We start from the raw sequence: 20,119 nt of genomic DNA on the forward strand, positions 1-20,119 counted from the left end.
TGTAATCCAGGGCTGGTCTGTGAGTAACACAGGTGACTGGAAATTTTGTGATATTTGCTTGTAGGAGATAGTCACAATGATATTTCCCGGTATCACCAGACACTGTTTCATTAAGATTGTCTGGTCATCTGTTTGTTCAACGACGGCTTTCATTTGGGGTACGACTGCGCAAACGCGTGGATGTCAGCCAGTGAGAACAGCGAGGAGAGTTTGAAAGCGAGAAGGCTTTACAGAGTGGGAACGAAGGAGTGGGCGATGGAGTAGATGGAGACAGAAGCTTTGGCTCACCGGGTCTTAGACGATACCGGTTTGAGGAGAGGTAGGTTGCCTGTGTAGGATTAGAGACAGGAAGAATGTGTGTGTGGCCGTTGGTCGTTGCTGGGTGTCAGATGTGGGTGATCCTGCAGACTCCAAGCTTCCCGGACGGCAACATCTGCGCCAGGTGCGTCGAGCTGCAGATCCTTCGGGACCAGGTTAGGGAACTGGAGATGCAGCTCGATAACCTTCGTCTAGTCAGGGAGAGTGAGGAGGTGATAGAGAGGAGTTGTAGGCAGGTAGTTACACTGAGGACCAGGGAGACAGACAATTGGGTAACAGTCAGGACAGGTAAGGGTAAGAGTCAGAGACTGGGAGGTACCCATGTGGCCGTCCCCCTTAATAATAAGAACCCCTGTTTGAGTACTATTCGGGGGGCAAGCAACGTGGGGGAAGCAACAGTGGCCGCGCCTCCGGCGCAGATTCTGACCCTGTGGCTCAAAAGGGTAGGGAAAGGAGGAGAATGGCAGCAGTGATAGGGGCCTCTATGGTTAGGAATCAGACAGGCGATTCTATGGACGCAGGGAAGAAATGCGGATGGTTGTTTGCCTCCCTGGTGCCTGGGTCCGGGATGATTCTGATCGCGTCCATGATTCCTGAAGTGGGAAGGAAAACAACCAGGGGTCGTGGGCTATACTGGTACCAACGACATAGGTAGGAATAGGGAGGAGAAACAGATTACAGGGATTTAGAAGGAAGTTGAAAAGCAGGACCTCAAAGATAGTGTTCTCGGGATTACTGTCTGCCCCTCGCGACAGTGAGAATAGGAATAGAGTGTTATGGTCCAGTCCGGAACCCGCATTCCGAGTCTTGATCCGTCCGCGCTCTCCGGACTCCGGGTCTTGTAGCCGTCCCTCCTTTCACCCTTGAGCCAATTAGTCACTCCTGTGGATCATCGTAGCTTGCTTGGACTGAAGGAGGCGCACCTGATGCCCACTGGCTGGCAGCTGTATATAAGGGGCTCTGGGATTGAGCCTAGTTGGGGCGTCGTCTTGCTCTTGACATGTCCTGTTCCCCTGCTTCTCTCGTATGAGCTGGTCCCACTATTCAGTCTTTTCGACTTGCAGCGCTGACGCGGTGTTTGCCTGCCTCTCCCGTTTTACCTGTGCATCATGGTTGCACTGCTTTTGACCTGCTTTGCCCTGGTTTTGCCAAGGTTTTGACCTTGGACCTAGTCCCCGTCTTTCTACCCCACACCCCCGACGGGCGGTACCCCGCACCTGTCCAGGTTTCCCGCGCCTTGCCCAGGCCTCTGTGTTCACGCCTGGGAGGCGGCCCTGCCAGGGAGTTATGCGGCCCGCCCGGAGGACTCTGCCTTGCCACGGACTCCCAGGGTCCTGCCTCCCGCCCTGCTTTGTCTGAACTCTGGGATCCTCCGACTTGCCTGAACCCCAGGCTCACTGTTGAATGTCACGTCCCTTCACGCACACCACGGTCTTCACCTTGTTCTATTCTTTAGTTCTTCCGGTCCTGCCCTTAGTACTTCAGTGCCTGTGTCTTGCAATTGGGTCCATTCCACATCCCCTTGTGACATAGAGAGGATAAATGCGTGGCTGAGGGATTACAGCAGCGGGCAAGGATTCAGATTTCTGGATCACTGAGACCTCCTTTGGGGCAGGCATGACCTGTACAAAAAGGGCGGGTAGCACTTGAATGCCGGGGACTATATCCTGGCGGGGAGGTTTGCTAAGGCCACCGGGGAGAATTTAAACTGGAGTGGCTGGGGTCGGGAATCGATCTGAAGGAACTGAAGAGACGGAGGAAGAGACTGTTGGTTCACAAATATAGAAAGCTTTTAGGGAGCGCGAGAATCATGTAATAGAGTAGGGACGCGCTCAGACCGATGGTTTGAGATATGTCTATTTTAATGCAGAGAGTATTATGAAAAAACCGGATGAGCTCAGAGCGTGGATCAGTACTCTATAATGTGCGTCCATTACAAAGAATTCGATGGCTCAGGAGCAAGAATGGTTACTTCGAGTGCCAGGCTTCAGATGTTTCAGAAAGAATAGGGAGGAAGGCAGGCAAAAGAGGTGAGGGCGTGGCACTGTTGATCAGAGATAGTGTCACGGCTGCAGAAAAGGAGTATGTCATGGAGGGATTAACTAGGGAGCCTTTTGGGTGGTTAGGAACAGGAAGGGGTCAATAACTATTAGGTATTTTTGTAGACCACCCAATCGTGACAGGGACGTCGAGGAGCAAACAGGGAGACAGATTCTGGAAAGGAGTAATAATAACAGGGTTGTTGAAGTGTGAGATTTTAATTTCCCAAATATTGATTGGCATCTCCCTGGAGTGAGGGGTTTAGATGGGGTGGAGTTTGTTGCGTCTGTTCAGGGAGGTTTCTTGACAAATTAATTAAACAAGCCTACAAGAGGAGAGGGTGTACATGACCTGGCATTGGGAAATGAACTATTTTGGAGATAGTGATCACAATTCTATCTCCATGAGACATGGAAAGGATAGTAGGGTACAGGATCCATGGTGTACAAAGGCCGTTGTAAATTTAGTCAAGAAGGAAAGAAGAGCTTATGAAAGGTTCAAAAAACTAAGTAATGATAGGAATCTAGAAGATTATAAGGATAGTAGGAAGGAGTTTAAGAATGAAATTAGGAGAACCAGAAGGGGATATGAGAAAGCCTAGGCGGTCAGGATTAAGGAAAATCCCAAAGCACTATACAAGTATGTGAAGAGCAAGAGAATAAGATGTGAGCGAGTAGGACCAATCAAGTGTGACAATGGAAAAGTGTTTATGGAACTGTAGGAGTTAGCAGAGGTACTTAATGAGTACTTCGCTTCAGTATTCACTACGGAAAAGGATATTAGTGATTGTAGAGATAACTTGCAACGATTCCGGAGGATTGGACGGTTGCGGATGTTGTTCCTTTATTCAAGAAAGGGAGTAGAGATAGCCCAGAAAATTATAGACCTTCAGTGGTTGGCAAGATGATGGAAAAGATCCTGAGAGGCAGGATTTGTGAACATTTTCAGACTTATAATATGATTATAAATAGTCCTCATGGCTATGTCTAAAGCATGTCGTGCCTTAAGAAACGAATATAACTTTGTGAGGATGCGACTATCCACATTGATGAAGGTAGAGCAGTAGATGTAGTGTATATGGATTTCAGCAAGGCATTTGATAAGGTACCCCATGCAAGGCTCATTAAGAAGGTAAGGAGGCATGGGATCCAAAGGGACATTGCTTTGTGGATCCAGAACTGGCTTGCACACAGAAGGCAAAGAGTGGTTGTAGATGGTTCATATTCTGCATGGAGGCCGGTGACCAGTGGTGTGGGTCAGGGATCCGTTCTGGGACCCTCACTCTCCGTGATTTTTATAAACGACCTAGATGAGGAAGTGGTGGGTTGGGTTAGTAAATTTGCTGATAACTCTAAGGTTGGGGGTGATGTGGACAGTGTGGAGGACTGTCAGAGGTATCAGCAGGGCATTCATAGGATGCAAAACTGGGCAGAGAAGTGGCAGATGGGGTTCAACACAGATAAGTGTGAAGTGGTTCATTTTTGTAGTTCAAATCTGATGGCAGAATATAGTATTAATGGTAAGACTCTTGGCAGCGTGGAGGATCAGAGGGATATTGGGATCCGAGACCATAAGACACTCCAATCTGCTGTGCATGTTGACTCTGCGGTTAAGGAGGCATACGGTGCAATGGCCTTAATTAATCGTGGGACAGAGTATAGGAGCCGAGAGGTAATGTTGCAGCTATATTGGACCCTGGTCAGACCCCACTTGGAGTACTGTGCTCAGTTCTGGTCGCCCCACTACAGGAAGGATGTGGAAACCATAGAAAGACTGCAGAGGAGATTTGCAAGGATGAACCCGGTTTGGAGAGCATACCTTATGGGAATAGGTTGAGTGAATTCGGTCTTTTCTCCTAGGAGTGACGGAGGATGAGAGGTGACCTGATAGAGGTGTATAAGATGATGAGAGGCATTGATCGTGTGGATAGTCAGAGGCTTTTTCCCAGGGCTGAAATGGCCAACAGGAGGGGGCACAGTTTTACGCTGCTGGGAAGTACATAGAGAGATGTCAGGAGTAAGTTTTTATTTTTTTACGCGGAGAGCGGTGAGTGAGTGGAATGGGATGTTAGGGACATTGGTGGAGGCGGACACAATAGGGTCGTTTAAGAGATTTCTGGATAAGTATATGGACCCTAGAAAAATAGTGTGCTTTGGGTAACGTGAGGTAAATTCTAAGGTAAGGACAAATTCGGCACAGCGTTGTGTGCCGGTATTGTGCTGTAGGCTTTCTATCATTGTCTATCCTGTTCTTTTTTTGGGATTGGATGTGTCCAACCACCGGTTTATCGGGGTGGTCACCCGGCAGGAGGTGTGCTTCACTTTCACCAGCACAGTCCCACTCAAAATCTGGTCAGCCGGAGTATCGGCTCCATTGCAGACACTCATTGTGAGTCCTTGTTCTGTTCGGCTCATTTAACACGGAACTGTCAAGTGCACGACAAGGAGCGAGTGAGTTAAATACGAGGGTGATGTGGTCGCAGAATATGTGGTTCCTTGTTTGAGGTTGGTCAGTTGGTTAGGGGGGAAATCTGTGGATGCATGTGTTCTAGTGGGGTAAACGTTTCCCCACTTCAGGAAATGTTCTACCTGCTCTTAGGGTTTCCACGATGGGTAGTAGAGCATATGGAGCTATACGGATGAAGCGTGTACTTCTGAGGTGTGATCTGAGGGACATGTAGCCGCCCGGAAATAGAGGGTATCTTTGGGACGAGAGCATCATTGACAATCCCAGCATTTATTGTCCATTCAAAATTGAACTGGGTGCGTCAGTGGAGTTGGAAGGGTGTAGTTTCTGGCAAAAATGGTCCTTTTGGTAACGTCCAGCTCATTGTTGGGTAGGGTTTAAGGCCAGTGTTGGATGTTGGGAGATAATCTGCGTTTGTAGCTGAGTGCCGGAGTCTCGATACATGAATGGCTTGCTGCGTGTGGAGAGAGCGTTGGAGACGTGGTAATTTCGGTTAGTATCTGCTTTCTTCTTTTTCATATTCACAGTCGCAGAGTCTACAGTCTCAGCCCTCCTGGCACAGTGGGACAAATATGGACTGTACGAACTGACGAAGTACTACAGGGGCAGGCTGGAAAAGGCGATAGAAGAAGGGGTGAAAACACTCAGATGTATGTCGTCACAGGAGGGACATATCCGTGCAGAAGAACATGAGGTGAGTGTATTTATATAATTATCGCAGAACAGCTTATATCAGGGGGGATAGTGATCAAAATTAATCTCCTACACGTTCTGGGTTCTACATGGCAAAATGTTTGATCTCGGAATTGCCCAGAGCAGACCATATCTCTGCCATGAAGCCCACTGAGGTGGGGAGCAGCTGAACTTCTCAAACCTGCTGTATTTGCCAGTGTGGCACGAAAGCAGATTCTGCATATCCTAACTGTTAAACAGGCAGTCTGTTTCAAACTAACTACACATCTTATCAGGGAAATCAGTACAGTTCAGTTGACCCGCTGGCTTCATTGCAGCCACTGAGGGACGGAACTCCAGCAGCGATACCAGCTATGGTCTCCATCTATGTTCGCAAATAACTCATTGGGTGACATTTCCTGTAGAGCACCTCAACAACCTTCTCTACCACTACTATCCATGTACCTGTAAAACATCATCGTCTGTCTCCCCAACCCCTACCATCCATGTACCAGTATAGCACCATCGACACACTTCCCTACTTCTATCCGTATATCTGTACCGCAGCATCGACAAATTCACTACACCAGCTATCAGTGTATCTGGACAGCACCACAGAAAATCTTCCCTACACCCATCCATGTACCTCTACAGCATCATCGATAAGCCTTCTCGACACCCATCCGTGTACCTGTACAGCGTCAGACCCTTTCCTAAAGCATGCATCGTGTACATGTAAAGCACCTTGAACAATCTTTCCTACACCTATCCGTGTACCTGTACCGCTCCACCGTCAGCCTTCCATACATTTACCATCCTTGTACCTGTAAAGCACCATAGACAGCCTTCGGTACAACAAGCAGCCGTGTAACTGTACAGCGCCATCAACGGCCTTCCCTACCTCTGCCATCTCTGTCCATGTACAGCAGCAATTACAGCCTACCCTACCCCAATGCGTGTAAGTGTACAGTACAGTCGACAGCCTTTCCCACGCCCATCCGTGTACGTGTGCATCACCATCAACAGCCTTCCGCACACGCATTTGTGTACCTTTACAGCGCCATTGACAGACTTCTCTAGAGACAACCGTGCACCATCGACAGTCTTCCCTATACCTGCCAATTCTGTACATGTTCAGCACCACCGACAGCGTTCCTTACACCCATCCGTGCAACTGTACACAACCACTGACAGCTTTCGCGAACTCTACAATCCGTGAAACTGTACAGCGCCATCGACAGCATTCCCTACCCACATTCGTGTACGTGTACAGCACCAACGACAGCTTACCTACAATCACCTTTCCAATACCAGTTAAGCAAAATCAACAGCCTTCCCTACACCTGCAATTCTTGTGCCTGGACAGCACCATCGACAGTTCTCCCTACACCCCTGCATCTGCAGAGCACCATCCACAGCCTTCACTGCACCCGTCCGTGTTCTGTACAACACAATCGACAGCCTTCACTACACCTACGATCCGTGTACCAGTGCAGCATCATCACCAGCCTCCCCAAACCCGTTCGTGTAGCCGTACAGCATTATCGACAGCCTTCCCAATCACTACATTCCACGTACGTATACCGTCTACAACCTTCCCTACACCTGCCATCCGTATACCTGTACAGCACCATCGACAGCCTTCCCTACACTTACCTTTCATGTACCTCTACAGTACCAATGAAAGTACCAGTGCCTTTCGTACACTTGCCGTCACTGTATCTATACAACACTTTCGACTGCCTTCCCTACACCTACCATTCTTGTACTAGTACAGGAACATCGACAGCGTTCCCTTCACCCATCTCTGTAACTGCACAGGACCACTGACAGACTTCCCTACACCCATCCGTGTATCTTACAGCTCCATCGACAGTATTACCTATCTCTACCACCCTTGTACCTATACAGCACCATCGCCAGTCGTCTCCACGCCTACAGTCCGTGTATGAGTACAGCACAAACGACAGCGTTCCCTACCCCCATCCGTAGCTACTATAAACGTTGAGATCGAACTTGTTTGCAGCACTTGTTCTGGCAACTTGTTTTACACTCTCTCGCCCCACTGAGTAAACACGTTTCCACTCCTGGTCCCCTTGAACATCTTACATTCTCCCCTTAAACCATGATATTTAGCTTCCATGATTCATTTATCTGTGCCTTATGTTGTTATCCGTCTGTCTCGAGGGGCAACGGTGTGTGCAGTATGGGCCTATACATTAGTGTCGCTGCAAACAGCGGCACTGGTGTGACCTCTCCCGAGTACAAGCCAGGGCGGAAGGTGTGGAGTTCCGGTCGTCAAGATCCCACTCTTTGCCTCATCACTGTGGACAACGGAAAGCGATGTAATTCGTTTGGCACCGGCCTGGCCACAGGAAGACGCTGGAAGGATGTTCAGTTACGTCCAGCTGCCTTTGGGGCCCCACTCCCATTTTACTGCCTGTGTTTATTCCCATAGCCTCCGTTACTGCTGAGGCTGCCTATAAATCAGTGGGGCTGTTTACTTATAGCTAGGGATATTTCATTCTTGTTTTTGTTTTCTCTGTAGATAAGTGACCAGAACTGCACACAGTCCTCCGCGTTAGGCCTCCACAACGCCATATACAACTTAAACATCCTCTTTCCCGTAATCAATACTTTGATTTATGAAGACCAATGTACCAAAAGCTTTCTTAACAACCCTATCTAACTACAATGCTAATTTCAACTAATTATATACCTGTACTCTGATACCTTTCTTGTCCCACACTCCTCTGTGCCCTGTGCCCTACCGTTCACTGTGTGAGATCTACCTACTACTAAATTGCAACTCCTCGCACTTAACTGTATTAAGTTCCATCTGTCATTTTTCCAGCCGCTCCAGATCTCACCGAATGCTCTGATAGTCCTCTTTGATGTCCACTGCACTCCCAAGTCCTTGCGAAAACCTGCAACTTTGCAGATGCAGTTAACCATGTGATCATCCAGAACTTTGATATAAATGACTATCATCTATGGGTCCAGCACCAACCCCTGAGACGCTCCAATAGTTATAGGCCTCCAGTCACCGAGGTAAACATGTACTCCTACTCTCCGGCTTCTCCCACAAAGCCAGTCTATTGCACTTTACTACCTCATATTGAATGACAAACAACTGATCATTTTTGATCAACCTCCCATGCGGGCTCTTGCCAAATGCCTTGATAAACTACATATAGAGAACGTCCATACCTTCATCAACTTTCCTGGTACCTTCCACCAGAAGCTAAGCTCGATTGGACACGATCTACCATGATTGAAGCCATGCTGACTATCCTTAGTCATTCCATCTGTAGCCAAATACTTATATATTGAGTCCCTTAGAATAATTGATGTTGGGCTTTCTGGCCTGTAATTTTTTGTTCTATTTCTCGAGCCTTTCTTGAATAGACGAACGACACTGGCTATCCTTCATCAATCTAGTACCTAACCTATCGTTAAAGATGATTTAAATATGCCTCAAGCATTTCCTGGGCTTGCCTCCCGCAGAGTCCGAGGGACCACCTTATCAGGCGTAGGGACAAGGGACGTAGGGACATTGTCAGGCTAGGGAGTAATCCACACTAATTTGCCCCCAAACAGCAAACACCTCCTCATGATCTGTATGGAGTTCATGATGTTTTGTCTTAAGTGTATAGACTTCGTGTCCATCTCCTGAGTAAATACAGATGCAAAAATGCATTTAAAATCTACCCCATCTCCTTTGGCTCCATGCACGAATTACCAGTCTGATCTTGCAGAGGACCAGTTGTGTATTTGTTCAATTTTGTCCAGTGAAATCCTTTTGATCTTAACATATCCGTAGAATCCCTTTGGATACTCCATCACCTTGTCTGCTAATGCAAGCTCATGACTCCTTTTAAGCCCGCTGATTTCTTTTTTTGTTTTTTTTTTGCGTTTTTATGCTCCATAATCACTTAATTTTTCTAACCAGCCTACATCTGCAATATTATCAACCAGGTCCTCAATATCGCTTGAAAACCAAGATTCCCAAACTTATTATATTTACATTATATTCTGGTAGACATATATAAGCTTTATACTATCAAAATTACACATCTGACATCTCCCACTTATCAAGTACACTTTTGCAGAAACCAGCCTACCTTAATCGACACTTGCGAGATCATTTCTGATACCATCAAGATTAGCCTTCATCTAATTTAGAATAATTTAGTATCGCAATCCACGGACCAGGCCTATCTTTTTGCATATATACTGTGAAACTAATGACAGTGTGGTCACTAGATGCAAAGTGTTCCCTATGCAAACTTTTGGCGCCTGCCCTGTTTCTGCACTAATAGCAGATCAAGCAACACACATTCTTTCATTCGGATTTTTGTGAACTAATTAAGAAAACTTTCTTGAACGCATTTGACAAATTCTACCCATGTAATCCTTTTAGACTATGGGAGACCCAGTCAATAAGTGGAAATCATCATTGATCCATTCCTTGAGTTCATCCTCCTTTACTTCCATACGTATTGCATTGACACATACTCTCCTCAAGACCATGTTCACCCAATCCTCAACCTTTTCATGCCTACCTTTGTCTGATTTTTTTTAAACGACATATGTCTCCACAATCTCCCCACTATCTGGCCCGGCACTATGTTTCCCATCCCTCCGCAACTCCGGATTGAACAAACTCTACCCTCCAACACCCCCGCCCCACCACCCCGCTCAAATGTATAGCACGAGCAATGCTTCCCATTGCGATATTTCCTAACCAGCTAGTAGTGAAATTAGAAAATTAAGTGCATGTCACAAGCGATTGATTCTGTTCTCGTTGGGATTCATTGGCGCTAGATGTAATTAATCAGGCAAGTGGAGCGATTTGTAAATATGTATGTTCATCTACAAATTCATCATCTGAAGACTTCAGTTTTACTGGCATGGAACTTAAACCTTTCAATCTCTTTCACAACTGTAACTCCTCAGACCCGGTAATAGTGAAACTGAGGGATTATTTCCCAGTGCAGTGGACCATCAGGAAATTATGCTGAATTATTCCATAATTATCTCCACTATTCCTGTTAGGGGACATCATTCCATTTCCGTACTTGTACCCTTTCTTGGAGATCTGTCGTTCTAGTCCCAGAACATCACTAGCTATTTCTCACTGCAAAGTCCGAGACACGTCTATCTTCAGTTGGATCCTGTTCCTTCATTCCATCATGAGGTCTTAGGTGTATGTTGGTTGAGGATAGATATAAATATCCGCTTTAAATATACCCAATGACTTGGTCTCTACAACCATCTGTGCCAACGAAATCAGCAGATGCGCTTCCCACTGGAAAAAAAAAAGGTCGAGAAGATGGCGGTGCGACGGCAGCACGCAGCGGCCACTCCAGGATGAATATCTGTCAAGTAGGATGCCGTGCACAATCCTGATTTGATGGGGACGGACGGAGGAACATCTGGTTAAACTTCTGACATACCTGTTTCGCTGCGGCTGCAACTGTGCGATCGAAAAATCTCCGGAGAGGAAGGCCCCGAATCCTCGGCTTTCCCTGTTGCTTGGCGGCCGGAGCTGGGGTCGAAGCGCTCAGCAGAAATGGCGCTCGGTGTCGGAGGGCTGGTCGGACGCTCGAAAGTTTTCGGACGGACTCGGAGTTGGCCGTGGTCGGGTGCTTCCAGAGCCTGCATCATGGCGGGAAGAGTTTTTCTTCCTTCTACCATCTGCGTGAGATGATGGCCTGTCGGGTCTTTGAATCTTTTTTTTTTACCGTGTTCATAGTCTGCCCGTATCAGATTACGGTATTGCTTTGCACTGTTGTAACTATATGTTATAATTATGTGGTTTTTGTCAGTTAGTCTTGGTCTGTCTTGTGTTTCTGTGATATCATACTGGAGTTACATTTGTATCATTTTTAATGCATGCATTACCAAATTACAATAAACGAGGACTAAGTGTCCTCATAATCTAATCTAAAAGACGTTCCTCCTCATCTCCTTTCTAAATGGAGGTCTCTCTATTCTGTGGCTGTGTCCTCTGGTTTTGGACTCCCCAAATATAGGAAACATAATCGCTACATTCCTTCAATATTTCATAGGTTTCAATGATGCTCCCCTTAATCCTTCTAAACACCCGGGAGTACAGGCGCGGAATCACCCAAGGGTCCTCATACGTTAACACTTTCATTCCAGGAATCTTTCTTGTGATTCTTCACTGGAACCTCTCCAATGCCTCTCAACCTCATTCTCTGGCAAAATAAATTCATTCTCATCTCCGTTCTAAAACAACGACCCTCTAATCTGAGGCTGTCTCCCCTCGTCCTATACTCTTACACCATAGGAAACATTCTCTCCACATCCTATCTATTAATGTCTTCCATTATTCGGTGATTTCGATGAGGTTTCTCCTCGTCCTTCTCATTTCTAGTAAAGACAGGCCTAGGGCTTTCAAACACCCTTCATTTAACAAGTCATTCAATCCTGTAGTCTTTTTTGTGAAACTGCTGAAACCTCTCCAGTTTCAGCACACGCTTTCCTAGATAGAAGGATCAAACCTGCTCACAATACTCTAAGTGGCGTCTTACCAATGCTTTACAAATGTTTTTGCTCTATATCATTGCTTTTATATTCTAGAACTCTTGCAGTGAGTGCCATCATTGTTTTTGTCTGCCTCACCACAGACTCAACCTGCAAATTAACTTTTAAGGAATTCTGCAGAAGGACTTCCAAGTCCCTTTGCACCTCGGTTTTTCTTTTATTTTCTCTTTTTAGAAAATTGTCAACTCTTTATTTTCTTCTACCAAAGTATATGAACATACCCCAACACTGTATACCTTCTGCCATTTCTTTGCCCTTTCTCCTAATCTGTCCAAATTCTTCTGTCGCCTCTACTTCCTCAAAACCACATGCCTTTCTACCTATCTTCAAATCGTCTGAAAAGTTTGCAAAACAGCCATCAATCCCATCATCCAGATCAATGCTATATCAACTCGTCAACATCCCCCAGCCAGTAAAAGCTTCTTTTATTCACACTCTCTGTCCCTGCCAGTCGACCACTGCCTTCTCCACGCCATAATCTTTCATGTAGTACTATGGGCTCATAGCTTGCTAAGCAGCCTCATGTGCGGCACATTGTCAAAGGCCTACTGAAAATATCAGTGAAATGCAACCATCCAAAGATGCATACATACAATTTACACCCAAACTATTGAAATCTTTAGTCAACCACAATAGATCTTGGCCTTTGTCAAATGAACATTGTAGTGCACCAGCTAACCCGCCTCTTTGCTGGGAACTATAAAATAGGCAACCCCGCGGCATGAGTCCATCAGTCCATCCCACAGCACTGCTTGTCTTCTGCAGAGCCGAACACTGGGGGACAGCACTAACTCCATCCTCGTTTCGATTTCTCTCTCTTGGCTTAAGCTCATATCCTCACTACGACTGCTACCACGCAGCTCCAAGCACCTTCCTCCTCTGTTCTCAGACCAATGAATTGGTGAATCAAACTTGCAACATAACAGGGAAAGCGACCATGACTGCCACTCGCTATTAGACTGTAAACCTCCTTCGGACTCAGGAAGTAACACATTGAGTAGCTCCTTCATGTTCTCCACCAGTAAAAAAATTGCTGATGGTGTTGCCCAGCATTACATTAGGTTCTTAATGCATAGAAGGATCTTACGATCATTGGGAATAACGTAGCACCTTTTATTGAGCCCGTAGAAGCCGTTGCGACCGAACTCGCCCCCAACTTATCGAATGCCTGTTACACTGAATGTGGCCTGTTCTAATTATCTACACTGCAGCTTTTGAAAATTCATTGATTTTCCCATCTATGTGAGATTTGATCCCACACTCCATCTTTTTAACTCCCGCTCTACCCTCCCTTTAACTTTTTGTCACTCTGCAATTTACTCCGCTTTGTTTCCGTATTATTCTGCCATTTCCAACCCCATCGGATATGTGTCTTGGAAGACTGTTCGTTGGATGAAAAAAAAACATACACAGAAATTCTGCCAACACTAACATTCTAACCCCATTGCCAAATATGTGGTGAGGGGTTTTATATCAGCAGTAGTTGTGCCAACAGAAAATATCTAACAGGTCAAATGCAAATTCCTTAATTGTTCACTCCTTCTGATTAAACCAATTAGTCGATGCGGCAACATGACGGTCGTGTCTGTTTGCTTGCTGTCAGCTTCAGTAAAATGTCCTTTTAATTAGAGTGTCACGTGATGCTGGCTTGACTAAGATGAAACCCTGAAGGATGAAATGGTGAAGTTGTGAGAAACAGCTTTAACATATTCAATAGTTGGCAAATATTGATATCTCTACTGATGAAATATTTGAAACATAAGCCTGATTCCTCTCTCCATAAATAACAGATAAACTGCCACATATTTTCATATTGTCATTTTGTTTTGCTTTGCAGTATTGATTTAATTTTGTACAGATTTTTCATGCCACTCTTCAGGAAACTGATGCAGAGTTGCGAATCTGACGAATTGAGCAAACTAATCACAAAACCTCTCCTGCTGATTGTCGGTAAAGCCTTATTCGGGCACAGTATTGATTTGGAATTTCCTTCAAATACACTTCCCTCTGAGTGACAAAGCCCAGATATTTAGAAGGAGGACAAAGCAGTTCAGTAGATGAAATAGCATTGACTGTGCCTGCTCAAAAATCTACCGGGACAATGAGGAGGTATATTCTGTCATGTTATCCATGTCTTTTCATGTGCAAACGAATGAATTCACTGTTTTTCTTTTATAGAAAGTCACTGAACTGAAGGAAAACTGGACAGAGAGTATCACATTCTTCCTCAGGTTGATGATGGGAGAAGGCTCGAAAACCGGGAGGGTGATGTGGGAATCCTTTGTGAAAATGCGGACTGAGTTACAGAAGTTGGACAAAGTACTCAAGGAAATACAGGAGCTCGGTATGTTAAAGACACGCACTGAACACAAAGTCATACAGTACTGAATTATAACAATTTTAATTTATCAACTCTGTTTTCACGAAAGCCTTTTGACTTAAACAGGCCCTGACCCACAGGAACACATGAACATCTCCCAAGGGTTATCTCAGGTACCCACTCAACTGATAAGTGAGTGATGAAATTCTCGGTTCAAACAGCTTCTCAAATCTTAGACATGGTTTGGCAGAACCTGGGAATTGATTTTTTGCACCATAATCATGTGCTGAGTTCTGGATGCAAGTTACAATTGAAAGAATGTCTCATTGCATCCTGAAAATGCTATAATGTATTTTTCACGAATCCAGCTGTTGCTTCTGCTCACACACAATAGGAAATCTGAAGGAGTTGGAAATCTGTACAACGCACACAAAATGCTGGATGAACTCAGCAGAACAGGCAACATTTGTGGACAAAAGTACAGTCGATGTTTCTGGACGTCAGTTGATAGAAACGTAGAAACTCTACAGAGGCACAATAAAGGCTCTGTGGCCCACAAATCTGCGTCGAACATGTCCAATCTTTAGAAATTACCTAGTGTTACACGTAGCCCTCTAATTTTTTAAGATCCATGTACCTATCCAGAAATCTCCTAGAAGGCCCTATTGTATCAGCCTCCACCACCGCTGCCGGCAGCCCATTCCATGTACTCGCCTCTCTCTACGTTAAAAAAAATATTACTTACACCTGATATCTCCTTTGCACCTACTTCCAAACACCTTAATACAGTGCCCTCTTGTGGTAGCTATTTCAGCCCTGTGGGTGGGGTGGGGGGAAGCTCTGACTATCCACAGGATCCTCATATGATAACCCGTTCATTCCTGGAATCTTTTCATCATCTTGGACACCTCTATCACGTCACCTCTCATCCTCCGTCTCTCCAAAGAGAAAAGGCCGAGTTCACTCAATTTATTCTTAAAAGGCATGCTCCCCAATCCAGGCAACATCCTTGTAAATCTCCTCTGAATTCTTTCGATGGTTTCCGCATCCTTCCTGTAGTGAGGGGACAAGAACTGAGCACAGTACTCCAAGTGGCATTTGACAGGTGTTCAACAGAGCTAAAATATTACCTCTCAGCTACTAAACACAATCCCATGATTGATGAAGGCCAACGTACCAAGGCCTTCTTAATAACGTATTCACCCTGCGCACCTGCTTTGAGCATCCTATGGACTTGGACCCCAAGATCCCTCTGATTCTCCACACTAGCAATACTCCTACCATTAATATAATATTCCGCCATCATATTTGACCGACCAAAATGAACCACCTGTCACTTATCTGGTTTGAACTCCTTCTGCCACTTCTCAGCTCAGTTTTGCATCCTATTGATGTCCCGCTCTGACCTCTGACAGCCCTCCACACTATCCACAATACCCCCAACTTTTGTGTCATCAGCAAATTTACTAATCCTTCCTTGCACTTCCTCATCCAGGTCATTTATAACAATCACAAAGAGTAGGGGCCCCAGAACATATCCCAGAGGCTCACTGCTAGTCACTTGACCACCATGCAGTATATTACCCATTTACAGCCATACTTTGCCTACTGCCGGCATGCCAATTTGGGATCCACAAAGCAATGCCCCCTCGGATCCCATGCCTCCTTACTTTCTCAATCAGCCTTGCATGGGGCACCTTATCAAATACCTTGCTAAAATACATATACACTATATCTATGGCTCTACCTTTATCAATGTGTTTGGTCACATCCTCAAAAAATTCAATCAGGCTCGTAAGGAATGACCTGCCTTTGTCAGAGTAGTGCTGAATATTCCTAATCATATTAAGCCTCTCCAAAGGTTCATAAATCCCGCCTCAGGATTTTTTTCCAGCAACTTCTCAACCACTGAAGTAAGACTCACTGGTCTATAATTTCCTGAGCTATCCCTACGCCCTTTCTTAAACAAGGGAATTGCATCCACAATCTTACAATCCTACAGAACCTCTCATATTTTCATTGATGATGGAAGGATCATCGCCAGAGGTTCAGCAATCTCCTCCCTTGCCTCCCACAGAAGCCTTGTGTCATCCCGTCCGGTCCTGGTGACTTATCCAACTTGGTGCTTTCCAGAAGCTTCAGCACATCCTCGTTCCTCATATCTGTATGCTAAACTTTTCAGTCCACTGCAAGTGATCCCTATGATCGCCAGCATCCTTTTCTGTAGTGAATTCTGAAGCAAAATGTTCATTAAGTACCTCTGCTATCTCCTCCGGTTCTATACACACTTTTCCACTGTCACACTTGTTTGGTTCTATTCTGTCATGTCTTACCCTCTTGCTCTTCACATATTTGTAGAATGCCTTGGGGTTTTCCTTAATGCTGTCCTCCAAGGCCTTCTCATGGACCCTTCTGGCTCTTCTAATTTCATTCTTAAGCTGCTTCCTGCTAGCCTTATCATGTTCAAGATCTCTATCATTGGCGAGTTTTGGAAACTTTTGTAAGCTCTTCTTCGTGAATGGATGTATACCTGGTATTGTTCACCGTGGTTCTTGTACCCGACTATCATTTCCCTGTTTCCTTGGAACGTAAGTATTCAGAACTCCAGGCAAATAACCTGTGAATATTTGCCACATTTCTGCCGTACATTTCCCTGAGAACTTCTGTCCGAATTTATGCTTCTAAGTTCCTGCCTGATCGTCTCATATTTCCTATTACTCCAATTTTACCTTTCCTAACTTGCTGTTCCTATCCCTCTCCAATGCGATGGTAAATGAGATAGTGTTGTTGATTCTGCTGAGCCCTCCACTCCTGGTCCAAACACACTGGGAATCCCCACACACCCCAGGCAGACTCCTGATATACTGTGTCATCCAGTCAATGTGCATTATCTCACTTCAGCCTTGAAAGCAGCTTCTCCTCCGTAATAGCAATCACACTCCCTTCTGCCCCATTACACTCTTAACTATCTGGCATACCACCGGAGCAGCAACTGAAAATACTAATGAGCTTGTCTGCTATTCCTGACTGAAATTATTCATTGAGTTTGTCCGCCATTTCTTTATCCCCTATTGGTAGTTCAGCAAATTTATTCTCCAGTGGTTCAATATCCATTCTCTATTTTACTCTTTATCTATTTGGAGAGGCGGGAAGGGTAAATTCTGATATCCTCTTTTACATTATTGACCAGAACCTTACATTTTGTGTTAATCTGGGAGAAGTTTAAACACGCCCATCATATTTGTTTCGTCCCCCACTGAAGCAATACATTCCAGGCACCCACCGCTCTTTGATAAAATACCCACATGCTCTTTGATTCTACTGCAACTCACCCTAACCAAATACCCTCTGGTATTAGATATTTCAGTTCTGTCAAACGATATATTTCCATAGGGTCAATACCAGGGGATGTTAAACTTAAAGGAGACAGTGGGAATCAGGTGTGACTGAGAAATCTGTATAATTCAGATAGGAGAGGAATAGATGTCCCGATGGTCAGCAGAAATGTTTCAACCCACACTGCTATAACTGTTGTCCATTACTCACCATAGTGCCACCAGTGGTAGGAGGACCAAATAGGTGGGCACAGTCTGCTCAACCTGCCTTGATATTCTGTTGACACGTTATTGCTGGTCCAAGACACAAGATTGGTTCATAAAAGGGAATTGCCAGCAGTATAACGAGGGTACCCCGGAGAATCCCGGCACAGTGTACAATCCATGGAGAAAGCTGAAAGTATTGTGTGAGTGTGTGTGGATGGGCGCAGGTGGATCCGGCCGTGTCAGTGGTAGTTCCAAGATGATTGGAAGTGCTTTCCTCAGTTTAAAAACAAAACATGTTCTCCTTTACACCTCAATTAATGTCTGACTGTTGTGGTCCGGTCCCTGAAGTCCGCATTCCGGTTCACGGTCCGGTCCATCGATCCTTATTACAATTTTCACTTGTTCTATTGGGGTGTAACAATTGAGGCAGCTGATTCTCACTTTGGGCAGGCTACATGAATAGCAGGACTGTTCCCTTCTCTTCCTTCTGAAGCTGCATGCTGTCCAAGAGAAGGTTCTGTGTTTCCAGTTTCCGCAAAACCTAGTCAAGGCTTCCTGTTCTCGTCCTGTCCTGTAGACACGCCACGACCTATAGCCACACCCTGTCCTAGTCTGGACACTTGTTCTTGCTCTGAGTCAAGACCCAGGTTACTAGTTCCAACCAACACTCAGGTTCTGGGTCCTTGTCCAGGCTCTGTTCCAGAGTACTGTGTTCCTCCTCCAGGCCGCTTGTTCCTAACCCACGCCCGGGTCCTGTGCCTCTAGTCCATGTCTTAGCCCAGGCCCTCAATCCTGGTCTTGTCCTGCGCCTGTGTTGATGTCCAGCGTCGTTTCGTCCCCACTTCCCTTGCTTTCTTGACACAACTAGTCCTTTTCCTAGTGCCACAGTGACTGTGTCTTGCATTTGGGTTAACCACTAATGACCCCCGAGCGACACTGACCCTCCTGTTAATTTTGTTTGTAGCAGAGCAGCAAAATCTAATTACACCTGGACAGGCAGGCAGAGGAGGAGTTCCAGAGACGTCAACATTGGGAAAGGACACGGTTATGTCTGCAAATTTATAAATATTGCCTTGACTCTGTGTCCGAGTTTAATGCAATATTGGTAATTCACTAAATATTTGTGAGGGGACTGAGAAGAGAGAAGAGAGAGAGAATTAACATCTCTGGGGAAGAGTCACATGTGGAAGGGGTGCAATTACTGTCTGCTTTTTGCTTGTCTTGCAAACTGAGACGGACATTAAAACAGAGAGGTGCTTCAGACAAGACATTCTGCAGATGCTGCAAGTTTTGAGCAACACAATGACACAGAGAATATTGGTGGTATTCGGCAGGACAGGCAGCATCCATGGAGGGGAATAAACAGAATGTTTCAGATCAGGATCACAAGGAATAGAAAGTAATGTGATAATATCTAGTATTCCTGTTCCCTCATTTCCAGTCTGATGAAGGGCCTTGCCTCGATACGCTTATTGTTTATTCTCCTCCATAGATGCTGCCTGACCTGCTGAGTAGCTCCTGCATTTTGTGAGAAATCACAGAGATTTGCTGAGGAAGGATTGACCAAGCAGGCAGACAGTAAGCCAGAGCAAAACGGTGGTGATGGGCAGTACCAGGAGAGTGCTGGTGATGGGTTACTATATCCTCAGAAATAAACAGTCAGTTTTCAATAAACAGAAGGGTATATATATTTCGGACTGTGTTTTGGGACCTGGAGCACCATCTTTAAAGGATAAAGTTGCTGCCCAATATGTGGTCAGTAATTTCTTTAATTTTCCCCATTGTCAGTCACAGGTCCGAGCTCAGTTATCACCGAGCTCCTGGCAAGCTGGAACGATTTCCAGCTGCTGCAGTTGACGGACTTCTACCGGGACAGGCTGGAGCAGGCGATGGAAGGAGGGGTGCACGGAGTGAGCCGGGCGTTAACGGCCAAGAATCAGTTCAGCGGAGAGGAACATCGGGTGAGTGGTAGGGAGAATGGGTTTGAATTTTCACACATCACAGGACTGATGGGTGTCGGGTCTCTCACTCATCGGATAATAGAGCATAAAAACAAATCAGAAATAAATAAATATAATTCTTAAAACTATGAATCTGAAGGAATGATTGAAAGAGGTGAAAACACTCCACTGGCGGCTCAATGCTCAGATCGAGGGGAACAGGAAACAATTGTAGGAAATAAAGGAGT

At 45.5% G+C, this 20,119-nt stretch overlaps 1 protein-coding gene across 3 annotated transcripts in view; it reads left to right on the forward strand.

Moving 5' to 3' along the window:
* Nucleotides 1–20,119, forward strand: part of LOC132389460 (NACHT, LRR and PYD domains-containing protein 3-like) — an 82,273-nt gene that overhangs the window by 23,264 nt on the left and 38,890 nt on the right. For all 3 annotated transcript variants that reach the window (XM_059961982.1, XM_059961984.1, XM_059961983.1), the window contains 3 exons: nucleotides 5,352–5,518; nucleotides 14,248–14,413; nucleotides 19,720–19,892. In XM_059961982.1, the coding sequence (XP_059817965.1) occupies nucleotides 5,352–5,518; nucleotides 14,248–14,413; nucleotides 19,720–19,892 (506 nt within the window). The remainder of the gene's footprint in view (nucleotides 1–5,351; nucleotides 5,519–14,247; nucleotides 14,414–19,719; nucleotides 19,893–20,119) is intronic.

This window comes from Hypanus sabinus, unplaced genomic scaffold (genome assembly GCF_030144855.1).
Source record: "Hypanus sabinus isolate sHypSab1 unplaced genomic scaffold, sHypSab1.hap1 scaffold_578, whole genome shotgun sequence".
NCBI lineage: Eukaryota > Metazoa > Chordata > Chondrichthyes > Myliobatiformes > Dasyatidae > Hypanus > Hypanus sabinus.